Source organism: Panthera uncia, chromosome D1 (assembly GCF_023721935.1).
Source record: "Panthera uncia isolate 11264 chromosome D1, Puncia_PCG_1.0, whole genome shotgun sequence".
NCBI classification, from domain to species: domain Eukaryota; kingdom Metazoa; phylum Chordata; class Mammalia; order Carnivora; family Felidae; genus Panthera; species Panthera uncia.
The window spans coordinates 57,678,824-57,702,002 of record NC_064808.1 but is presented as its reverse complement, the minus strand read 5'-3'; the positions used below and the strand labels follow the sequence as shown (position 1 = coordinate 57,702,002).

Sequence of the window (23,179 nt, the reverse complement as noted above, 5' to 3'; positions counted from 1 at the left end):
AGTGCCACGGGGGCCAAGGACACAGCCCAGCCCCAGGGGCTGCTGAGGCCTTGCCCGCCATCCACTGGCCCCAGACAGGGGTCTATTACCTTCACAGAAGCTGCTGACTGGCGAAGAGTGCCCGATGAATAACCACAGAGAAACTATAACAGGAACCACAGTGCAGGGCGAGAGGGGGCAGGGAGCAAGGAGAACGTGGTGGGTCAGCAAACAGAGCAACATCCACCAAGGAGAAAGGAGGCCCCTCGAGGCAGAGGTCTGGGCCCCTGGGGCCGGGGCAGGGCAGGCGCCTGGACAGGCACCGAGGGGGCAGCGGCTCTGCCCTCCCCGTGAGTCCCTCTGTGCCCTTCAGGAAGCCATGGGACAGGAAGAAAGTGTGAAATAAAAAGGCATACCATCCTGCAGGAAACAGCACTCTAGGGACAAAGGAAATGCCGAGGGTGGGAAATTCTGCACCCCTGCGTGGGGCCCAGGGCTGGGGCACACAGACCCTTTGTGTTTGTTTCTCTGAATACCCGCATCCATCCTTGTCCTTGAGGCTAGATGTGCTCCCTCCTCCCAGGCTCCCTGTGAGCTGCTGGGCATCCAGTTTGGGGCACCTGCCCAGTAAACCGTGTCCTGATCAGGCTCTGCTCTGTGACCTCTCATGTCATCCTTCTCTGGGCCTTGTGCCCTCCCCTGAGTTGGTATAGCAGGAGGACCAGATAGGAGGATAGTGGAGGTCCCGGGTTTCTCCTGGAACCACAGCAAAGCCCTGTCCCCTCTCTGTGGCCAAAGGTGCACAGGGGAAAAACTTGCACAAGGGTGGGCCGAGGTACAGGCCTAGCTTCCCGGGGAAGGGGTGGGGGGGGGGGCCCTTCCTGCCCAACAGAGACCCCGCCCCGACGTTACCATGGCGACATCGGCCTGGAAGATCTGCTTGATGAACTTGTTTCTGGAGGAGTGGACCAGCTGGATGATGTCTCCATGCAGGGTGTCCCGGTTCTTCTCCAGGAAGCCTGGGCAGGGGCAAGAAGCAGTCACACCTCGAGCACTCCAGCAGCCTCTTCCTGACAAGCCTCAGTGCCTCCCCAAATCCTCGCCGTCTGAGCCAGGAAGACCCTCAAACTTCACTGAGTTTAACCACGTCCATTTTCCGGTGGGCCACACCAGAGCCTGGAGAGGGCAGTGGCCTGCCCGACATCACAGAGAAAGCGAGGGGCAGAGCCAGACCTCCCTCTCCCTCACCACACAGCCCCCTCTTCCAGATCTGTTCAAAGAGAAGGGCAGGAGACCTCGGCCCCCAGGTCGGGCAGGGATGCCTTCCCCAGTGAACCACCCAGTGCCCACAACGCCAGCCTTAGTCTTTTGAATGAAAGTATCAAAAGCCCTTGTTAATTACAGCGTGTCACCTGGAAGAGAACACGTGCTGATCTAGTTCCAGCTCATAGTACAGGAATTTAAAATACCTTGAATTTGCCCAGTGCACTCTGTTTTACCAAGGGTCCTCACAGCACTGATGCTCACAACCCCCCCTGTATTTGTGGGGTGGGCAGGGATTGTCTTCCCCATCCCACAAGGGTGGAAACCAATGCTCAGAGAAGCTGAGCTAGTTATCTAACACCACACAGCAAGCCATGAGCCGAGTTAAGACTTGAACGTGGGACTCCTGGCACCAGCCCGGGGAGGCTCCTCTCCACCATACAGATCCCCAAGAGGGCTGCTAGTCCCAGGGATTGAGTTAGGAACTGGTTAATGGTGGGGGTTGGGGGGGGGGGGGGCTTGATAGGGCGGGGGGGAAGATGGAGTGCCCAAGGGCTGGGGATGCCTGCCTGGCGAGGAAGAACACTGCAGAGAAGCAGGACGCTTACCCCGTGGGACTCAGGCCGCCCTGGCTTGCAGACAGCACAGAGACCCAGGGCAGGGAGGCCCGCCTAGTGTCTGGGGAGGGGGGGTGTCCCAGGAGGCACTCAGCAGAGGAAGGGTGGGTTTTGGAGTTGGGATGGAATTGCGGGTTCTAATGGAACGTCTCAGACTCACTCTGGGGCCCTAGGATGGTCCCCTTCCGGACCTCAGCCTCCTCATTTGTCAGAAGGGAATGAGGATACCCATAAGCTCTTGCTTTGCTTCAGCTCTTCATTTGCTTCATAAATGAAATGCCGAATTAAAACAGTACTTTGCGAACCAGGAAACGCTGGCAGAATTGTTTAAAGCAGCTCAAAACTGGTTAGTGACTTTAAGCAAGTCATTTCCCTCTCTGTGCCTCAGTTTTTAAATCCATGAAGTAGTAATTTTAATTTTATATTTAATTTATATTTTTATATTTAATTAAATTTTATATTTAATTTTATACTTAATTTAGTTTATAATTTATATTTATAAATATAATTATAAATATAATGTATATTTAGTTTAATTAGTTTATAATTTAATTATAGTTATAATTTTATAACTTTGTGCAGAGTCCACTCAATATTCTCATCTGTATTCTCAGCAAAAGCATGAAGTCTGACACATAACAGATCTCAGTGAATATAGGTGGAACTGAAAAATACACTCCTCAGGGTGCCTGGGTGGCTCAGTCGGTTAAGCATCTGACTCCAGCTCAGGTCACGATCTCATGCTTCATGAGTTCGAACCCCGCATCAGGCTCTGTGCTGACAGCTCAGAGTCTGGAGCCTACTTCGGATTCTGTGTCTCCCTCTCTCTCTCTTCCCCTCCCCAGCTTGCTCTCAGTTTGTTTGTGTGTCTGTCTCTCTCTCTCAAAAATAAACATTAAAACACACACACACACACACACACACACAATCCTCTACTACTCCTAACAACAGACACATTTGTTTTCCCAAACGTCCTTCAGACATAGCGTTGACCTCCTTTTTAACAGCAGGGTTGGATCTCACAGTCCAATAGTTGAAGGAGGGCTGGGAGCCTTCAGATTCCATCCCTTCAGGCTGGCTCACTGATATACTTATCAGTATATATGAGGGGTGCCTGGGGGCTCAGTCGGTTGAGCGTCTGACTCTTGATTTCAGCTCAGGTCATGATCCCAGGATCATGCTATTGAGCCCCACGTCAGGCTCTGTGCTGAGCGTAGAGCCTGCTTGGGATTCTCTCCCTCTCCCCCTGCCCCTCCCCGACTCTCTCATGCTCACGCTCTAAAATTAAAAAGTTAAAAAAAATTTTTTAAATAAAAAAACAAGGAAGTATGAAACCAACAGCTCTTTCCTTGTTTGTTTCGATTTTCACTGGCCTGAGACTGCACGTGGGACCCTTTGAGACACACACCACAGCCGATGTCCATCCAAGGACGGTCCTCTAGACCAGGACGGTAGGGGTGGAGCTGCAAGGGCAATCTGCGATTCCAAGTGGGGTGAACCTGACGTGTTCTGACTCTCTTCTTCACCTCTAGCTTTAAAATGAACCCAACTGCATGTCCCAGCCGCAAGGAGGAGGTATCCCCTTCAAAGCTTACACTTAGTTGTGTTGCTGAGAGTTTTGGGCGAATAACAGGGCTGGTTCCAGGCCCAGATTTGCACCTAATGGGCCATGTCAGGAAAGACCGTCAACTTTCCCTTCTGAGCCTCAGCTTTCCCATCTGTACAAAGGAGCACTAAGCCCACCCGAAAGAATTGAAAGCAGGGACTCAGATACTTGTACACCCATGTTGGTGGCAGCACTATTCACGATAGCCAAAAGGTGGCAACAACCCAAATGTGCGTCAAGAGATGGATGAATACACACACACACACACACACACACACACACACACACACACACACACACAGAAATATTATTCAGCCATTAAAAAGGAAGGAAATTCTGACACATGATACAACATGGATGAAACTTGAGGACATGCTGAGAGAAATAAGCCAGACACAAAAGGGTCAATACTGTACGATTTCACTTATAGGAGGTCAGAGTCAGACACATGATAGGATATAGATATGATATAGAAACAGAATAGAGGTAACCGGGGCTGGGGAGAATGGGGAGTTATTGTTTAATCAGCACTTATTTGGGGTGATGAACAGGCTCTGGAAATGGATATGGGTGATGGCTGCACGATATCGTGAATGTGCTTAATGCCACTGAATTTTAGCCTTAAAAATTGTTAACATGGTACATTTCATATACTTCACCACAATTGATTAAAATCTCTGTAAGAAAGGAAGAGCACTGGGCCCAGTGTTTCCTAAGGCCCCTTCCCTCTCTGTATTCCCACCCCCGTTCTGGGCAGGAGAAGGGGAGGGTCAGAGAGGGCACAGGAGAAGAGACCCCAGCCCCAGACAGCCCGCTTGTACCTTGGCTCTCATAGTAGACGACGCCTGCAAAGTGGTTGATTCCAAACTGAGTCTCATGGTTGTTCTTGGGGGGGATGTAGTTCGAGTTCAGCTTGTGCTGGGAGTTCAACTTATTCAACATGGTGGTGTCCGTGCCCTGTGGGAACCGAGCACCGTAGTCAGCCCCCTCCCCCCCACCCTTCCCTCTCCCAGGTCCTTCTGCCTTTGCACCCCCTCTTCTGTCTTTCTCAGGAGCTCCCTCCCTTTACTGGTACCCCACCCAGGAACTCTCTGGGCCTCCATTTCCCTATCTGTTAAGTGAGTGGATTGGAACTACAGTCCAGTGTAGAAGATCTATTTCCCACAATGAAAGTCATGGGAGCAGTACCCGCCCCTGCCCCGAGACACATTCCATGTGTGGGGCACCTATTCTGTACCAGCTATTAGCTTAAATCATCATTGTTTGGTCCAGGACCCTGTGGACCGTAGGTGATCCTCAGATGTCAGACAAATGCACCTGAATCGGCCTCAGAGGCACCCTGAGAGGCATGTGTCCTCAGTCCCATTTCGCAGATGAGGCAAGTGGAGGCTCAGAGTGTGAGGGGATGTTTTGCACGGGCTCCAACAAGGGCAGGCCCACCTTGGGGAACTTGCTCTCCTCGTCGATGAGGGAGATGATGTTCATGGGCTTGTTGGCGATCATGTCCAGAGCGTCCTGGTTGTCAGTGAACTCGATGTGCAGCCAGTCGATGCTCTCCAGGTCGTACTCCTCCTGCTCCAGCTTGAACACGTGCCGCACAAAGAACTGTTGCAGGTGCTCGTTGGCGAAGTTGATGCAGAGCTGCTCGAAGCTGCAGGGTGCACAGGGCACGGATGAGGTGCTGGCCTGGCCTGGGCCCCATGTACAGCACACCCTTGGCCACGCGGTGCTCCCATCACGGGCTCTCCAGCCTCTGAGGTAGGCGCCATTGTCAAGACCCGCCCCCCCCCCCATCCCGGAGGTGGGGAAGGGGATACTGAGTCAGAAGAGAGGGCTACCAGGTGGGCACCAAATCCCTGGAAGAGCACCTGGGAGAGGAAGAGCCAAGGCACTGGGTAGGGGCGGGCAGAGAGGGGCGTGAAGAGGGATCCAAAGCCATCAGGGGAGGTGGGAAGTCGGCTGATGAGATTCAGGTTTAAAGGCAGAGATGTGACACCTGTTATGTCCATGTTGTGAAAGAAAATTCCCACAGAGCAGAGCCCCTTGTGGTACCTGTTCACAGCAAAGTTCTCGAACCCAAAGATGTCCAGGAGGCCGATGGACCGGCGAGAGCTCTTCACTTCCTGGGAGGGGGGCTTGTAAATGGCTGCATTGATCTTGTCCACTATCCACACAAAGAGCCGCCCGTAGATGCCCTGCGAGGGGGCTGTGTCAGCCGCTGTGCCCAGCATGCCCTCCCCAGAAGATCCCGGGCTGTCATGGCCTCACTCAGCCCCTTCTGTGCTATTTGAAACCCCCTAGCCTTTCCTCAAGCTTTTCCCTTTGCCTTGGATCACCCTTTCCTGCTAGAACAATTCCTTCTCCTTGTCAAAGCTCTGTCAAGCCTTCCTAACCTCGAAGTTTGGGAAGAAGCCCTCATTTGGGCTCCCACATCTCCATCCATCTCTGTCTCCCTAACAGCACCAAACCTGGTGTGAGGCGGGGGGTGGCAATCTGGACTGTGGAAATGGAAAGGACTAGGGGCCCTCTCCACCTGACCTGGTCCATCTTCAGTGTCTTCCTTAGAGAGACCAGAGAGGGTATTCTCTGGGCTGGGAATAGCACAGCAGACCAAGTACCCAAAGAATATGACCCAGTATGAGGCCCCATGGGGCTGGAGAGCAGAGCAGGCCAGGGATGGAGGACCTGAGGAGACCAGGGCTGGCAGGGCTCCTGAGGAGCATAACAGCCCCTTGTAGGATGAACAGAGCTCAGGAGAAGGCAGACTCTTGCTTAGGCCCCCCCAGAGAGCCAGTGGGCAGGACGCAAACCCAAGAGCAGGTAGGGGTCCAGGCCCAGATATCCTTCTAGCTCCCTGGACTAATCCCCTCCTGCCCATATCAACAACCTAACACCCCAAGGGGTGGAGTGAGCCAGTGCCACTCCACAAACGGCCCACCTTGACGAAGGCATCTCGTACATCCAGCGCCTGCTCCCTGCTGAGCGGGGTGGACACCGTCTCCCCGCGGGTGATGAGGGTGCGGCTGGTCAGACAGTTCATCAGGTCTGGGGGGTTCACCTGGCAGGGCAGCATCCAGGCCCTCAGCCAGCCACCCGCAGCCCATCCTTCCCTCCCCCCACACCGGAGAACTCCCCTCCCCCTGTCCAACTGTCCAACTCCACTGAGAACGCCTTCCCCACAGCCAGATCCCCCCCAACTGTCAAACCCCACCCAAACACTACCCAGAAGGACTGCTCTCTCCTTGACAGCCTTAGCATGTTACCTGACCCTCTTAGGACTGGGGCAGACCCTGGCTTTATTCATCCCAGTTTTCAAACCCAGGGCAGAGCCTAGTAAGCCTTTGCTAAAACACCAATGGGCCGGCTCACCCCAGATCCCCTGCGCCCTACATCATCCCCAGAAGCAGTGAGGCTAGGGCAGCAAGGCTCCTGGGTGCTGGGCTCCACTCCCCCTCTGAGACCCGTGCCCAGCACAGATCCTACCTACCCACAGTTGGTTCTCCACATTGAACTTCCAGAATTCTCCAAAGCAGACGGCCCCAGCTTCCAGGTTCCCACATCCCCAGCCCCCTGAACCTGAGTCAAAACTGTCCCTCTGAGAAAAACAGAAGCAGCCCTGGGGACCGAAGGCTGGACACTGACCTCAAGCAGGGACGCAGCTGTAGCCAGGGATGGGGAGAAGAGGACCTCACAGGCATCCAGGTTTTCAAACGTGCGGGCTGTCGGCAGCAAGGGGGCGCAGGGTCAGGAGGGGGAGGGCAGGCATGGGGGAAAAGGGCAGGCTAGGAGGGCCAGGCTGTCAGGGGCCCTGCTTTGTCCACAGAGGCCATCAGCGCTGCGGTCAAGTGCTTCTCTGGGTCAATGTATGTTCTCATCATGAGCTATAGGCACCCTGAGGGCAGGAACTGTGTATGCCCAGCACCTGGCACCATGCCTGGCATCCAAGTGGAGACACTGACAGTCATGCCCCTCTCCCCTCGTACTCCTCCACCCTAGACACCCAGAGTGCTCAGTGGCAGCCCTGGCTCCTATGAAGCAGGGTTTGTACCTGCTGGGACGGAAACTGAGCCACAATCCCCCACAGGTGGGGCTAGGAACCACAGGTGGCTAGGTGCTGAGCTGCCTTTGGACTCCGTGCAGGGGTGGGGTGGAGTGGGGTGGGGGTGCACCATCCGGGCCCCTCACCCTCATACTGCAGGTTGCCCAGGTGCAAGATGGAAGCCAGGAGCTTCGAGATCTCCCAGTTCTCAGTGTCTGTGAACATGAGCACCTTCATTGCTGAGCGGATGTTGGCGTACTCCTGGCTGTCCTCCCGGCCCTCGCAGGTTATGCAGTTACCCTGGTGGGAGGGGTGGGAGAGTGGGGTGCAGGAGGCCATCGGCAAGGCCGTAGGGACCTCCAGAGAGGCAGTACCTGGGATGCAGGGCCCCCTCTGCCAGGCCGAGCCAATCTGGGATGCTGGGCACTGACAGGACTCTGCCTCATGACGTGTGCCCATGAGACACGTCTGTGCGCACGTAGCTTCTTATCCAGCTCCAGGAAGTGTCTGGGAAGGCCTGTCACACCTATAGCACACACACTCCTTTGTTGTCCCACGTTCCTCATTTGCATCCATGCGGCCTGGCCCAGCCCAGCCATGGGTTCTCCCCAGGGCTAAGGAAGCTGGTACCCCCCGAACCTGTTTGTACACACACACACCCCCTCCAACCAGTGCTGGGTGGCAGCCACGGTCCTGGGGCCCACTTCTCGCTGGTGGCCAGCCAGCAGCAAGAGGCTGGCACCAGGCTCTGTGACCAGCGAGGCTGAAGCTGCAACAGCCTGTGCCCTATAGTCTTGGGGGTCCTGGCAGAGATCTCGGTCATCACATCCTCGAAGGCTGAACTAATAGCACGTGTGTGCAGGCAGGTCTGTGCACGTGTACACGTGGGCGTGTGTGTCTATGCGTCCCCAGGTCTAGGAGGTCTATGAACATTTAGGAACATGTAGATCTGTGATGACAATTCATCTAGATGCACATGCAGCTGGGAAAACGCCCAAGGTCGGGACAGGCCTTATGGCACATACAAGCCCAGAGTTGCCTGGGGGCAGTCAGGGGACAAGGGGAAAGCCCACACGGAGGATCCCGCCCGCCAGGCCTGGAGCTGGGGAGGGGCCGAGTGGACTGCCCCCGACCTCGCTGGGACAGGTGTCTCCCTCCCTGGTGCCCTGCCCAAGCCTCACCATAGCCAAGTAGTTATAGTCTGTGGCCTGGCCCAGGCCCAGCTTCTTCTTCTGATCCGCACTCATGCCCTCCAGCATGCAGTAGAACACGTGGTAATTTCTTTCATCGGGAGCCTGAAAATGGGGTACAAGGTGTTGGGGGGCAGGGGCAGGAAGAGGCATCAGAAACCAGACAGTCAAGACTGAGACATGGTTTACTGTTTTAACAAATGACTTCCACAAAAAAGCCCCTACGGGTAGGTTTCATGGCAGGAATTCAGGCCCTGAGACAAGCCGGCAGCAGCATAGGGACGATCCAGACTACACGTACCCCCCCACCCCCCCGCCCCTGAGGCCGGGGGTCCTGTGAGGGTCAGCTCTGCCCCGGGCTCAGGCCCACCTGACGACAGACACGTGACTTTTCCAGCAGGTACTGCTCGATCTTGGCACCCTCGATGGCACCTCGCTTGTTGAAGTGGATATCGATGTACTTCCCAAAGCGGCTTGAGTTGTCGTTGCGGATGGTCTTGGCGTTCCCAAATGCTTCGGGGTGGGGAGAGGGTCACGGGCAAGGTCAGCACCCACCCAGCCACCCAGCCCCACTCTGAGAGCCCTGGCCCTACCTTCCAGGATGGGGGTGGCTTCCAGCACCTGCTGCTCGATCCACGAGTGCTGCCCACTGATGGCTGCCAGGAACTGCAGGATCAGCTTTGTGCTCTCTGTCTTCCCTGCCCCAGACTCCCCACTGCAGGAGAGACCCGGAGAGGGGTAGGACCCGTCACAGCCCACACTGGCCCTCTCCCTACGGGGCTTTGGCCCAAGCCGCTTCCCCCACCCGCGCCTCCCCCTACCCAGTCTGTAAAGTAGGCTGACAATATGGACCTTTCAGGGATGGGGAAAGGCCACAGCAGCTCAGTGCTCTGCCACAGCCAAAGGTACTTTCCTTCCCCTTTATTTAGACACAGACACCCCTCCATCTATACTTGCCATAGAGCATGGCATATGTTGATGCTAGACCAATGCTCTGTCCTATTACCCTTTGCCCAGCAGAGAATAGGAACCTAAAATTTCACCTGACTGTAACTTAACAGAACCCAGTAATGAACAAGGTAGGCCTCAAATGCTAACAAGAACTTTGGCAGCATTAATAGAGATATAAGGCCTGAGAAAGGGGAGGTGATTCTCCATGAGGCACTAGCAGGAGCACAAAGTTGGAGCTCCAGTCTGGTGCCGGGCTACCCACCTGATGATACAGCACTGGTCACGGCTGTTGCGTTTCATGTTGAAGTAGCAATTATCGGCAATGGCAAAGATGTGGGGGGGCATCTCCCCAATCTTCTTGTTGGTGTACTGGCGGATGTGCTCTGGTGAGTAGATGGAGAGCAGCTGGTAGGGGTTCACAGCCACTAGAATGGAGCCTGTGTACGTCTGCGGGCAAAAGGGACGAAGAACTCACCACTTCCTGTGAGGGAGGCTCTGACTCTAGATAAAGTTCTCAGGCTCTGCGCTGCTCCATTCCTCTGGAAGGGACAGCCCTGACTTTGGAGTCACATGACCTGGGGTCAGAATCCAGCGTCTCTAGGAGCTGAGAGTGGGGCTGTCAAACTAACATTGGGTCTAGGTTGGAGTAGGTGCTCTGTGAGATCTGATGAAGGGAGGAACAAGTGGGGAGAAAGGGAGCGTCTCTGAGTCCCCATTTTCCATATCGTTATCTGTAAAATGGGCATAATGTAACTGTTTATAAGGATTAGGAGGTAGTGTACTTTAGAAGTCATAGCACACTGCAGGTATTACTCAAATTACTCAAAAGTATGGTCCCCACTTTTGCCTCCAAGCCCTGTATCCCAAAGGTTTAGAGTAACATTCATAAACCAGACCAGTCTGGAGCAGAGGCTAGGTTGGTCCAGGGGGAGTGGAACCAAATCATAACAGGCTGAAGGGGCTGGGGGATGTGGTTTGGGGGCTGGGTAGGCCCCAGTCTCCATAGCACTGCCCCAGGGCAGAGGGGCCCCTGTGTTCTGGGGGACAGGACAGCTCCAGCCATCCTGGCCAGCACAGGTGCAGGGACCCGGTGCACCTCAAACTACCAGGGGCCTTTCTCTCCTTGGGCTCCTCTGTCGGTGCACTAACTGGCCACCTGTGTACAAGATTTCCTGCTGTGAGGCCGGGGCCCTGCCACACAGGGGACAACATGGCCCGGGCCTCTAGCCACCAGGCAGAATAAGGTGCCCAGGGATCACTGCTCCCTCCACTTGCCCCTCCCCACCCCAGCTTGAAAAGGTCAGGCTCAGCCTATAATCGGTGATGGATATATTGACATCCGGGCCTGGAGAGACTGAAGAAAGGTGTGACCACCAACGGGAAGTGACAGTCCGGCCCCTGTCGCCTCCCACCAAGGGCTTAGTGCATCACCCCAGAAGCCTCAGCCCAAGGTAGCCATGCAGGGAAAGGGCTGCTGCCAGCACCCCATTTCAGGGGAAATGCCCCAACCAGGGCCAGGACGGCTGTGCGAAGCAGCCCTGGGCTGCACAGCCCAGACCTGGGTTCCAGTTCTGGCTCTACCTGCCCTGGGCCAGGAGAACTGGCCATTTAGTGCCCTTCTCTGGGCCCTGGAGGATGCTCCCCTGCCATCCAGGCTCTCCCTCCAAGCAGCCCCATGCCAGAAGCAGCAGAGCCTGACCGTGCTGACCACCCCACTGCATGCAAGAGCCCAAGCAGGCAGAGATAGGGTGGAGTGGGGACGCAGGCTGAGGGACCGGCCAGGCCAAGCACGTACGGACAGCCAGAGCCAGCTCTGTGCCACACTCACCCGCCCTCCACAGTTGGTCTGAGGTTGGAAAGTGGGGAACAGGAGACAAGAGAGCTGCTCAGTGGGGAATGGGGACATAAGGGCATTCTCCACTAAGAACACCCCACACAGCCCAGGGCTGGGCTAACTTCTCAGATCAGAGCCCACGAACCTCCAGCTCCAGGGCACTCAGACCCATCATCTACAGCTCAGCCCTGCCTGGCTATGGGAGCCAGCTGACCGTCTGTCCCCAGGCGGGGGAGTCAGCCGCAAAGAACATATCTTTGGCAGATCGCTTTGCTTCTCTACACCTCAGTCTGCTCATCTGTAAAGGGGGGATGGTTAACACCTACCTCCCAGGGCTATGGAATGACTGAAGGGCTTACATAACCTTTGACATGTGCCCGCTTATGGAGTAGCCGTCCTTAAGTGCCTCCTTCCTTTCTTCTTGGTGGTTCCTTAATAACATGGCACTGAAGGGCGCCTGGGTGGCTCAGTTGGTTAAGCGTCCATCTTCGGCTCAGATCACGATCTCACAGTTCGTGAGTTCAAGCCCCACGTCAGGCTCTGTGCTGACAGCTTGGAGCCTGCTCCAGATTCTGTGTCTCCCTCTCTCTCTGTCCCTACCTGCTCATGCGTTCTCTCTCGCTCTCAAAAATAAACATGTAAAAAATAAAAAAATTTTTTAAACAACCTGACATCAAACCGCCTGGTCTGTGATCGCCATGTGGCAAGAGGCTGGCTCCAAGCAGTCCTTTAAGGACCCTCCACTGAGACACATGGGGAGACTGACAGAACATCCTGGGAGCTGGGGAGGGAAAGCTAGGGCCTGTAGGAAGCAGCCGATTCCTCTGGTGGGGAAGGGGGTGCGGTGTGGGGAGAGGGGGAGTGAGGGCTGGTCGTGGGAACCAAGCACAGAGGCGTGAAAGGGCATGGCATTTGGAAGGTCTGTCGGAGAAAGGTCATCTTGGCAGCTGTGGGAAGATGAATGGTTGTCCCCGAAGCTGGAGGTAGAGACACCAAAGCAGACCTAATGAGCTGGTCAACAGGGGCAGCCAGAGCCAGACAGAGGTGGCCCTGGGAGCAGACTCGGTGACCAAGTGCCGGGCCAGCCAGTGCCAAGAGGATGCGCAGATACACTCCGAGAAGCCTTCCTGCGGCGGGCCTTGGGCCCTCCTCTCCCCTGTATGGCTTCCAGGGCCCTTCCCGCTCTACCCACAGGCCAGAGAGCAGCAGCAGCCCCCAAGCCCCTGCCTCTTGGACATCCCCCCCTTCCGTCCACACGCCTGCCCAGACTGGACCCCACCCTCCCCTCCAACCCTGCTCCCTCTCAGCCAGCCCAACTTGGCCAGCAGAACCCCACCATCCTTCGCCCACGGCGGGACCTGGGAGGCCCCCATTGCCTCCCTCTCCTTCATATGAGCCCAACTCTCTCCATTGGCATAGCCACACCCCTGACGCTGGCCACCATGGGCTCTCAACAGACCACTGCAGGTGCCTCCCATCTGGTTCCCAGCTTCTGTGCTACCCTCACCCCCTACAATCTACCCTCCACTCTGAGCCAGGGCCAGCTTTTTAAACGTGGCTGTGTCACCCCCCTGCTGACAACCGTCAGGCAATTTCCCACGGCTACAGGACACAAGACGCCAGAGTCCTGGCCTTCACCAACAGCATCCCACAGCCAGGAGGCTCCCTCCACGTTAAACCTTCAGTTAGAAGCACCAACTCCATCCCCCCCCCCCCCCCCGCCCCCCGCCCCCCGCCAGCCCCGCTAAGATGAGATGATCCCCCCCTTCAGGAAGCCAGGCAACCTCCTATGTGCCCGCATGATCCCCATCACTTGGCCCACCTGACTCCTCTGCAATTCTGGTTCAAGGGCTCTGCCCCCTAGCCTCACTGTCCCTTCTACCCAGGCCTGGCACCGCGCATTAACTGGGGCCCAGAGGAAAGAGCAGAGAAGGGATGTGAGGGGACAGCCTGTCAGCAACTCTTAGGCAGCCTTGCCTATAGTGACAGGAAGGATGGCCCTGGGCTGTGGTGCATGGAAAAGAAGCACAGAACAGGGTAGAGAGAAATGCTACTACTTGTGCAGAAAAAAAAATTTTTTACATGTAATTTTATATCATATACAATATAGATCATAGATACAGTCTTTGTCTTGGAGGACAGATAAGAAATCGGCCGTGGTTTTCTCTGTGGCAAGAGGACAACTTTCCAGCTTATAGCACGTGTGCCCATTTCAGAACAGCTAATGGAAGCAAGGCCGCTTCCGTCAGTGAGGACGTCCCCCGCCCCCCACACCGCAGAAGGGCAAGAACACCAATCTGCCAGCTGGACCCCTGTTGGGTGCAGGACGTTGCCACTGCACTCAGTTGCTGCCTGTGCTCCTCAGGAGGCCAGCGGGAGGGGTTATACATCCCTTTCCAGATGGGAAAGCAGCCTCTGGGAAGCAGAGGGACTTCGAGATCAATTCACGAAAAGCAGGGGGAAAGCAAGGAGACTCAGGCCCGTTCTGCCCCCGCCGGTCCCCCAAGGCTCTCAGCTCTGCTCCCTGAGCCCCTCTGGCCTCCTCTCTCCCTCCAAGGGAGGTTAATGCCCAGCTGCCCAGCACAGGCTTCCTGCTCGAGCCTCCAGGAAGAAAAACCTGCCTTTGGGGCCACAGGTTGGGAGGGGGAGAGATAACGACTCTTTCCAAGCCAGAACACAACACACGTGGTCTCTAGGGGCCCCAAGTCCCCAAGCAGAGTTCCAGAACCTCTCTGGAGCCAGAGACACACTCCAGGAGATGTGACAGGAATGGCTCCGCCTCTGCCAGGAAGCTGTCAGGCCTGTCAGGCCTGGAGCCTCTTAGCCCGCCATGGAGACCAAAACACATCCTGGGCACACGCACCTTCCCAGAGTCACAGAGGTGCTCACCCAGAAAGTCTCCCCACCGTGTCAGAGGGAAGTCTGGGACCAGAGAGGAGCAGGGACTCCCCAAAGGCCACCTGCCAAGACTCGGACCCGGGCCGGCCTATTCAGCATTAGGGAGCCCAGAATTCTCACCAGCCATGCCCCTTGCTCCCTGTGGGACCCAGGGGTTGCCAGGTGTCTTCTGGGGGTCCTCCCCCCATTGGGGGTGTTCAGAGCTGATTTTTGGCCCTAGGGTGCTTTCCCTCAGGCTTCTAGGGATGGGCTAGCTGGAGTGGGCATGCCCAAGGCAGACAGTCAGGGAGAGGGCATCACCCAGCCCAGGGCTGTGAGCAGCTGTGGTAATCTGAGGAAATCCTGGGTACATGGGGCTGTGCCCAGGGTAACCCAAGCCATGAAGTGACCAGGGGTTGCCATGGTTAGGGACAGGTATGGTTTCTGAGTGGGACAATGGCCCGGTTGCTTCTTCAAAGCTCTAGTCCTACCCCATCTACCCAGTCACAGCACCAGAGAGTTGGCAAGTTGAAACCCTGTACTGGGCAATCGTTGAACATGGCTCCCCAGACCCACACACACCCAGAATCTTAGGCCCATAGACCAACTGAGCTGGGGACCCCCCAGGTGCCATATTTTGATTTCCTGAACAAGAAGGCAACTTAGGCACCGTACCTCGAGTCGGTGTCCTACCCCCTCTCCCTCACCCAGAGAAGAGACCACCAAAAAGGTAACTGGTGAGAAAAAGTGGTATAGATCTTGGAGCTTTCTGGAGAATCCATAAGCCTCTCGGATTCTTTTCTTTGGTCCCCTTCTCAGGCTATTCAAGGACCCAAAGCTGACTTCTCTGCTAGCTCCCAGCTAGTCTATCCCCCCAAATTTCACAAAGAAGATTTGTTCTTCTCAAACTGGAGTTTTTTTCTTCCCCTCTCCTTTATGAATGTTGTGTTTGCCTTTGTTCCTTGATTCAGCCCACCAACTATCCCTCACATGTGAGGAACCAGTTGGCCCGTAAGAATCACTACACTGTGTGCAAAATAACCAATGACATGCCTCTGGTTATTCTTAGACATGGTCTGTGGGGTCTCTGGTGGGGACAACTCCCATCTGACCCAGCTTCTCCGTGTGAAGGGGTCCTCGGCCTCCTCCTGACAGGATACTGGGTCAGGACATCAGCTCTGGCAGTGGCCTCCCTGTCCCCACTTAGCTCTGGACCCAAGTGTTAGACTCCACCCAGCCCCAGGAGAGCAGCCAGAGAGAGCCTCAGGACCCTCCTGTGTCCACCTGCCATCGAGGGGGAGGAGCAATGAGGGAACCACCAAGAACTGGGGCACAGACACCAGTGGATCCCCATAGGGGATCTCTGGCCTGGGCTCGAGTTCTAGCACCATCCTCCTGTCTGGATGCTGCTGCTCATGTCTGGAGGTGCCTTCTGTGCCCTGTCCCCCGCTCTGGGTGAGGGAAAGGGTGAGAGGGGCTTCATCAGTGCTAAAGGGCTCCCTGTAAAAGCCACTTGTGCTTACTCAGGAGACGAATGTTAAGGGCCTCAGCACAGAGGCATAGGGGGGCCTGAAGTGGCAGAGGGTCCCAGGGTGGGGAGGGTAGCAGAGGGCCTCCCTGGAGGGTGAGTGGTCACAATTCCAGGGCTTCTGAGAGGATGGATCCCTGACCTTGACACAGCTCCTTGCTGGGATTGCTCAGGGACAACTTCAGGGCTTCCAGCCCTGTCTCCCTGGCTGCTCTTCACAGTCCTGACAACCTGAGTGACCCTGTGTCACTCACTTACCAGGCGCAGTCCTGCCTCCAGCCTCCTATCCAAGCAGCGCCCCTTCCTGAATGCTGCATCACCTACCTCTGGGAACCCCGCCTTTCTCCCTAAGCTGGGAGCAAAGGCCGCACTCCTACAGGCCTGCTCTGTCTGCACTTTTCAGACGCTTATCACCACGTGTGTCCCCCAAGCATGCCCCCTATAGCAGCCTGTCCGGGGATCTGCCTGAGGGTGAAGGTGAGGGTGGGCGGGGGGGGGGGGGTTGCTCTGTCCTGCTCTCTCCTTTTTGTGACAGCCCTGGTTTCCCTCACTGGGAGCTGCTGGAGGGAGGCGCTGGGTCAGAGACATGCAGTGACCCCAGCACAGAGCTCTGGGCCTGGCTAAACGTCCTGCAGACTTAGTTTCCCAGTCTTAAAGTGGGACTATGGGACTAGCCCAGCAGTTTTCAGAGTGTGGCCCAGAGATCTCTGAACGCTCAGAGAACTTTCAGGAAATCTGTAATCTTTTCCACCTCCGTATCTTTGCAGCCAGCTTTTCCTCATACCCTTCAACCCCACATCATCGCATCAGGCTGGATGTGAAGCAGATATGAGAATTAGTTGTCTCCTATTAAGCCAGACATTAAAGGTATTTGAAAAAAATATATAAAATAATACCACTCTCCTCACTACTTTTGGGGGGTATATATGCAGTTATTTTCCATAAAAATGTTTCCTATAATAGATTTTTATGGTTATTTTTTAATGTATTGATACATTTGTGAAGTTTCTCAGTTTCAAGCTCTAATATGGTAAATATCAATAGATAAAGCCTACGTTAATAAATGCTCTGGGAGGGGTGCCTGGGTGGCTCAGTCGGTTAAGCATCTGACTTCAGCTCAGGTCATGATCTCGTGGTTCATGAGTTTGAGCCCCACATCGGGTTCTGGGCCGACAGCTCAGAGCCTGGAGCCTGCTTCAGATTCTGTGTCTCCCTCTCTCTCTGTCCCTCCCCTGCTTACACTGTCTCTCTCTCAAAAATAAATAAACATTAAATAAATAAAAAATAAATGTTCTTGGGAATCCTCAATTTTAAGAGCATAAAAGGTTCCCAAGGCCAAAAAGTGTGAGAGCCTGTAGACAATAGTCTCCATGGGCCCTTCGTGTTCTGATGGTCTTTGAACCCACCTCTTGGAATCAGCTCAGTCCTGGCCGAGTGAGACTATTTGTCCTTGTCAAGTTTCAAGGTGAAAGAACGTGGAGGATGTGTATGACTGGTTCTTATATCAAGGTTTTGTGGGGTCAAGGATCATGTTCCTTCCTCCATCCCCTTCTAAGGATAGAGACTCTGGGCCCATCCTAATGTTGACCTTGAGGACCAATGGCAGGCCCCGCCCCCACAGCAAACCCAGGAGGGGACAGCCGTTCCCCATCTCTGGGCAAAGCACAGAAGCGGCTCACCCACCGGCCCAGGCCTCCCAGTGGTTTCAAGGCCTAGGGAGACGCATGAACCCGGGGTGTATACCGCTCCCTCCCCCAACCACAGACCACAGAAGCCTAGGCCCCAAAGAAAGGATGGTTCAGAACAAATGGCTGGGGACAGAGGAGCCCCTGACTGCCTCGGGAGAATGGCCCCTGGCGGGTGAGCGGGGCAGCACTCACGTAGATGAGATGGTCCCGATAGCGGATGAGCAGGTTGCGCAGGATGCCAGCCTCATTGAGGTCTCCCAGGCGGATCATGTCCTCCACGCCATGGACCGACGTGGGATGCATGGGCTTGATGTGCGTGGCGTTCTGCGGGGAGATCCAGTGTTCCTGTGGGGAGGCACGGTGGCTACCGTCAGGTGGCTCTTCTGGGACCCAGGCTGCGCTCTGCTGGGCAAGGGGCCCAGGAGGGGCAGGAATCCTGGGTCCGCGCAGCCCTGGTAAAGACCTTGTCCTTTCCCGTGGCCAAACACAATCATTATCAGGTTTGTGCTCACGCCCACACTCTATGGACCACTCCTCCTCCTCTTAGGGAATTCTCTCTACAGACCTAAAAGATGGGCAGTGCAGGGACTTTGGCCCCACTTTGGATTCTCACAAAGGGAATTAGAGTCCCCCCAGTCTCTTCGCAGGATGGAGTGGAAAGTGTTAGTAGACTGGACTTCAAATTACACCGGAAGCGATTTCAGACAGTGCCAAGAATAAACCAACGGGCATACAGGATAGAGATAAGGGACGGAACTACCTTAGGGTGGTCAGGAACTACCTCTCCAAGGAGGTGACATTTGAGCTGAGATCTGAATGACAAGAAAGGGCCCCCTGAAGATATAGAGAGGGCATTCCAGGCCCAGGGAATAGCAAAAGCAAAGCCTCTGAGGTCGACAAAGGCAGGGCCATAGCAGTGGAGATGGAGAGAAGTAGATCTGTTTGAAATAGAGCTCACAGGGCTTATGGATGAAGGTGGCGCAGGGGTGAACTTTCAGTGCGCGGGAGCTGATGCGGAAACTAGGAGAGAGGTTGCCCCGTGGCTCTTCCTATGCTCCCCTGTAATATCTCCTCCTCGGGCAGGGGGTGGCTTCTGGTGGTACGTCTGGCCAATAGCATTGGCAGTTTCAACAAACCCGCAGATGGCTCCTTCCTTCCCCAAGGTGGTCTCCAGCACCTTCTCCTCACAATCCTAGCATCTCAGGGAGGGGAGAGTATGACTGTGCTCTGGAGTGTGGCTGCAGCCTGAATGAGCCCCCACAGCCCTCTGGGGGCCCCTCCCTGCTCCCAAATGCCAGAACCCTGGGAGCTTCAGGGGTCTGACTTTCGGGAACAGGGGAGAAGGGGAGCCCTCTGCCCACACCCAGCTCAGGCCCTCAGACTTGGTGAGTTAGTGTGGTGCACACAACATGTTCTCTCCTGCCTCCTTCTCTTCTGGGTCCCCCTCTGGGATAACCAACCCCAACAGCTAGTCACTAGCAGGAATCTGGGGCATGAGCCCCTCATCCTGTCCCATCCCCAATCCAACTGGTCACCCTGTCCTACTCACGCAACCCTCTGAAGGGCTGCTGCTGAGTGAGCAGTGCCTTCCTCGCCACCTCGAGCCCCTACTCTGATCCAGACGGCCATCTCTTCCCTGGCCCTTGCTGCCCTCCACCTCACACCCAGCTCTCCCCTGCAGTCCTACATCCCCTGGGGGCTTCCTCAAGTACCTGTCTGATCCCATCATTCTGGGGCTTGGAGCCCTTCCCTGCTTCGCCACCCTCTTCAGCGTGGCATTCAAGGGCCAGCCTGAGGTGGACACAGGGACATGTGGCCTTTGCTCCAGCACACCCCGCCGCCCGTAGTTCTAAGCCAGAGAAGGTTGGTCTCCACTTCCCCAAATGCCTCTGTCGCCTTGCTCATATGGTCCCCCTTACTTCCCTTCCACCCAGCCTTTGAGGCCCCACTCAAGGTTTTCCCAGTTTCTAAAGCCTCTGCTGACAACGCTGCCCAGCCTCACATGCTCCACTGTTCCATCCCCCTCACCTCCACCACAGGCCACGTCAGGGCCTCCTCTGGGCTCTCACATTGCCTGGGTCTCCCACTGCAAGGCAGTGGTCACCCTGGGCTGCTGTTGTCTGAATGCAGTTCTGACCTCCCAATGTGCCCAAAGGCTGGGGGCTCATGGAGGCCAGATTCCAGGTCTTCCATATCCTGGGTCCACAGTGCCTCATACATGGGCCAGACACAAATGATGTGGCAGGAAATCTGCTAGGACATGACTAACTGGTGACCACTGGACCAGTTCTGAATTAGAAGCGGGAATCCTAGTCATGGAGAGACCCTAATAGTCCCTCATACCCGCCCTCTCACTTCGCCTGGACCAGAGTAGGATGGGGGCCTGCACAATACCCTCAGAGGGATCAGGGACAGGGCTAGCCATATAGCCTACAACTCCAACTGCCCTGGCATTTCAGGGCACCTCCTGGGCCAGAGGCATTTCCATCCAGGTCAGGCCCTCACACGGCCCTCCCTGAGGCATGAATGGGCCGGATGGTGAGATTGAAGAACCCGCCTGGACTTTCCAGTCCTGAGTGGAACATTCCTCTCTCCCATTTTATCCTATTTCTTGATAAAAGCTGATCCAGTTGGAAAATTCCCTCTGCCTGGTCCCTGCTCACGGACTTGGTGCTAGGCTCTGATGCAGGCCAGAGGGAAGAGGGTGCCTGGGCAGGCTGTCTGCCTCTCCCATTGACCCCAGCCTCTGGCCCCCATAATCCTTACCCTAACAGTTCAGCCCAGAGGTAAGAGGCGGCTCAGCCACCACGTGACCCTGTAAGCCCTGTGCACGCCACCTGGCTTTCCTGAGCTTCCATGACCTCATCTATGAAATTGGAGTTAGAAGAACAGTCCCTTCTTCTTGGGGACACTGGGGGAATTAACTGATACACTAAAGGTCAACCTTTGTTTTACTCCCACCATGTCTAAAAAGTGCTGCTGCCTGGTAATTGCCCAACCAGGGCTGGGTATTATTACTCTAATACTTTCTGGTTTGACAGAGGAGATCTATGTTCTCATTTGTTCCTCACAAAATCCCACAGCAGAATCACCAGCCCCCATTTAATAGCGAGGAGTCACACTCAAGTGACAAAGTGGCTTACCCAGTTCAATGGCAGAACTGAGCCTCTCCCTCCCCCTTTCCTGCACAAAGGGGACTCCCCACTGAGGTCAGCACCCCTCAGGTCAATGTCCACAGGCACTTATAGCACAGATCAAAGTGTAACCAGGGCACAAACTGAGACCTGGCTCTGAAGGAATGCCGGAGGTGGGAAGGAGGGGGGGGAGGACAGGGGAGGACATGGCCAATCCCAAGGACTGGGAACACATCTGGAAAAGAACTGGCCTGGTACTGAGTTTAGAGGGATGGGGAACCACGTGATCTGTAGAATAAGGAAAGGAGAGGTGTATCTGGCAATGGGAACAGCTTGGGCAAAGGCAGAATGTTAGGATCTCAATGAAGACTGGAACCATAACCATTCATTCATTCATTCAGCAAAGCTTCACAGAGAACTCTCTCTGGACAGATATCTTGTGGGGTCTCGGGGGAACCAGATGGGATTCGCCTAGTCTCGGCTGTCAAGTTAAGGGAGTCTTAGAAGTCAGAGGGGTCAGGTTGGGGGGTAGGAATGAGAATGGGGAAGCCCCTGCAAGAGGGGGCCAGAAGCCCTGGGCCCAGTGCCACTGAGGCAAACCAGACTCTCTGACCTGCTCCCGGCCAGCCAGTCCCATCCCTCCATGCCTGCAGCCCCCACTCTCAAGTCTTTAGTGGGAACAGGTGGGAGGGGAGCTCTGGGATCCAGTGACACAGTTACGGGACACCATCTGACATGCAACATGACCCAGGTGAAATGTAAGCCTGCAGGCATGGTCCCTGGGCCCCACCCTCGGGGCTGCAGGAGGGTGTGTGCCCCTGTCTGTGCTGCCAGCTGAACCTGTGCCCCCTTCTCTGGCTGCAACCTCACAGTGGCTTCCTCTAAGGTCCTAGAACCACAGCCACCAGAATGACGGGGCAGGCACTCCGGTTCTAAAGCCCAGGGACAAAAGCATGGTTTCACGGAATCTGAGCCCTAGAGTCGCCATCGAGATATTGGGAGAGGAAACACATACACAGAGGCCAGAGGTCCTGCGTGCTAATCCCAGCACCATCACTTACCAGCTGCTTGACCAGGCCTGGTGGTCCCTCTCTGTCCCGGTTTCCCCTTGGGGTAACACTGGCTGCCCTCCCTGCCTCTCACAGGTGCTGTGAGGACCCAAAGACAGAGCTTAGGCCAAAGGGCTTCGTGCATCTCACGGCGGGGGGGGGGGGGTCCCTGAAGACTGCAGGAAAAGCAGGATGCCCCTGCCCCCCCTGTGTCCAGGACCTGGCTCCTGGGCTCCTGATCCCTGCCCTTGCCCCGAGGAGAGCCTTCTGCTCCCTGTCACTGTACCCTCTTTTGCCCTCAGCATTCTAGGAACCCAAGACAGAAACCCGGTTCTGTCTCTATATTCCCCAGCACTGGGCACAGCACCAGGCACAACCCAAATTACAGTGGGACTGAACCTCCCTGGATCCCTCATGTCCCTAAGCTGGGACCCTGTTCTCAGTACCATATCCCCACATCCCCAAGCCACATACACATGTGCTTCCCCCATGGGTCCTCCTCCAGGCTACCGGCCTTCTCCAGGGCAGGGCCCTGACTTCATACTTTTCCATCCCTTCCCCCTCCCACTACCCACAGAACTTGCACCTCCAGTGTCCCTTTCCTTCAGGGCCACGAGAAGTAAAGGGTTAATCGGTTAGACTGATTCCCAGGGCAGTGCCAAGGCAGACAATGAATTCCTAGGACACCATAATCCAATAGAGCAAGACTATGGGCATTTTTAGACTAACTGACTTTACTGAGGTGTTCTCTATGTGGGACCCAACTTTTGAGTCAATAACCCAGCGAGACAGGTATTATTATCCCCATTTTATAGAAGAGGAAACCGAGGCTTGGAAGGGAAGGGGACTTGATGAAGGTTGCACAACTAATAAGTAAGTGGGCAAGGTGGGATTTGAATCCAGGCTGTCTGACTCAAAGCACCCCTGTGGAACTTCAGCCTGGCACCACGTCCGGCCCGCCACCGTGCACGCACCCATGCCCTCCACACACCCATCTCTCATACTGCACAGAACAGACCGAGTGCTTACGGAAAATGAACTGGTAGCCTGGGCAGAGGAGAGACAGCCTCTCGCGGAGGCAGTGGGAAAGTTCCATGGAAGAGGGGGTGTCCAAGAGGCAGGAGGAGGGGCACGGTACTGCCTCCACCCCCTTGAGGTTGCTGCCCGGCCCCTGTCAGCCTGCGTCTTCCCGCAGGGGCAGGGGAGGTAGGGGGCTACTCACATTGCCTTCATCGTCCACCACCTGGATCTGCCCAGAGTCACAGAGCTTCACCACCGCTCCGATGGGCACATCGAACTCCTGCCCAGATCTCAGGTCCATCCAGACATAATCCCCCTGTGGGTGAGAGAGAATCCCAGGCCAGGTGAGCAGGGAGGGGGATCCTGTGCCTCGGCCCTCCTACTGCCAGGGGATCCTGTGCCAA

The 23,179-nt window shown here is 55.6% G+C and overlaps 1 protein-coding gene across 3 annotated transcripts in view; it reads right to left on the bottom strand.

Annotated features, from left to right (window-relative positions):
- Positions 1 to 23,179, bottom strand: part of MYO7A (myosin VIIA) — a 93,598-nt gene that overhangs the window by 52,030 nt on the left and 18,389 nt on the right. For all 3 annotated transcript variants that reach the window (XM_049652707.1, XM_049652713.1, XM_049652718.1), the window contains 13 exons: positions 22,978 to 23,091; positions 17,765 to 17,917; positions 9,908 to 10,092; positions 9,288 to 9,409; positions 9,065 to 9,207; positions 8,686 to 8,799; positions 7,651 to 7,804; positions 7,108 to 7,184; positions 6,404 to 6,523; positions 5,518 to 5,660; positions 4,906 to 5,116; positions 4,287 to 4,422; positions 892 to 998 (listed from right to left, as the gene is read on the bottom strand). In XM_049652707.1, the coding sequence (XP_049508664.1) occupies positions 892 to 998; positions 4,287 to 4,422; positions 4,906 to 5,116; positions 5,518 to 5,660; positions 6,404 to 6,523; positions 7,108 to 7,184; positions 7,651 to 7,804; positions 8,686 to 8,799; positions 9,065 to 9,207; positions 9,288 to 9,409; positions 9,908 to 10,092; positions 17,765 to 17,917; positions 22,978 to 23,091 (1,779 nt within the window). Of the gene's footprint in view, positions 1 to 891; positions 999 to 4,286; positions 4,423 to 4,905; positions 5,117 to 5,517; positions 5,661 to 6,403; positions 6,524 to 7,107; positions 7,185 to 7,650; positions 7,805 to 8,685; positions 8,800 to 9,064; positions 9,208 to 9,287; positions 9,410 to 9,907; positions 10,093 to 17,764; positions 17,918 to 22,977; positions 23,092 to 23,179 lie in introns of those variants that run through there.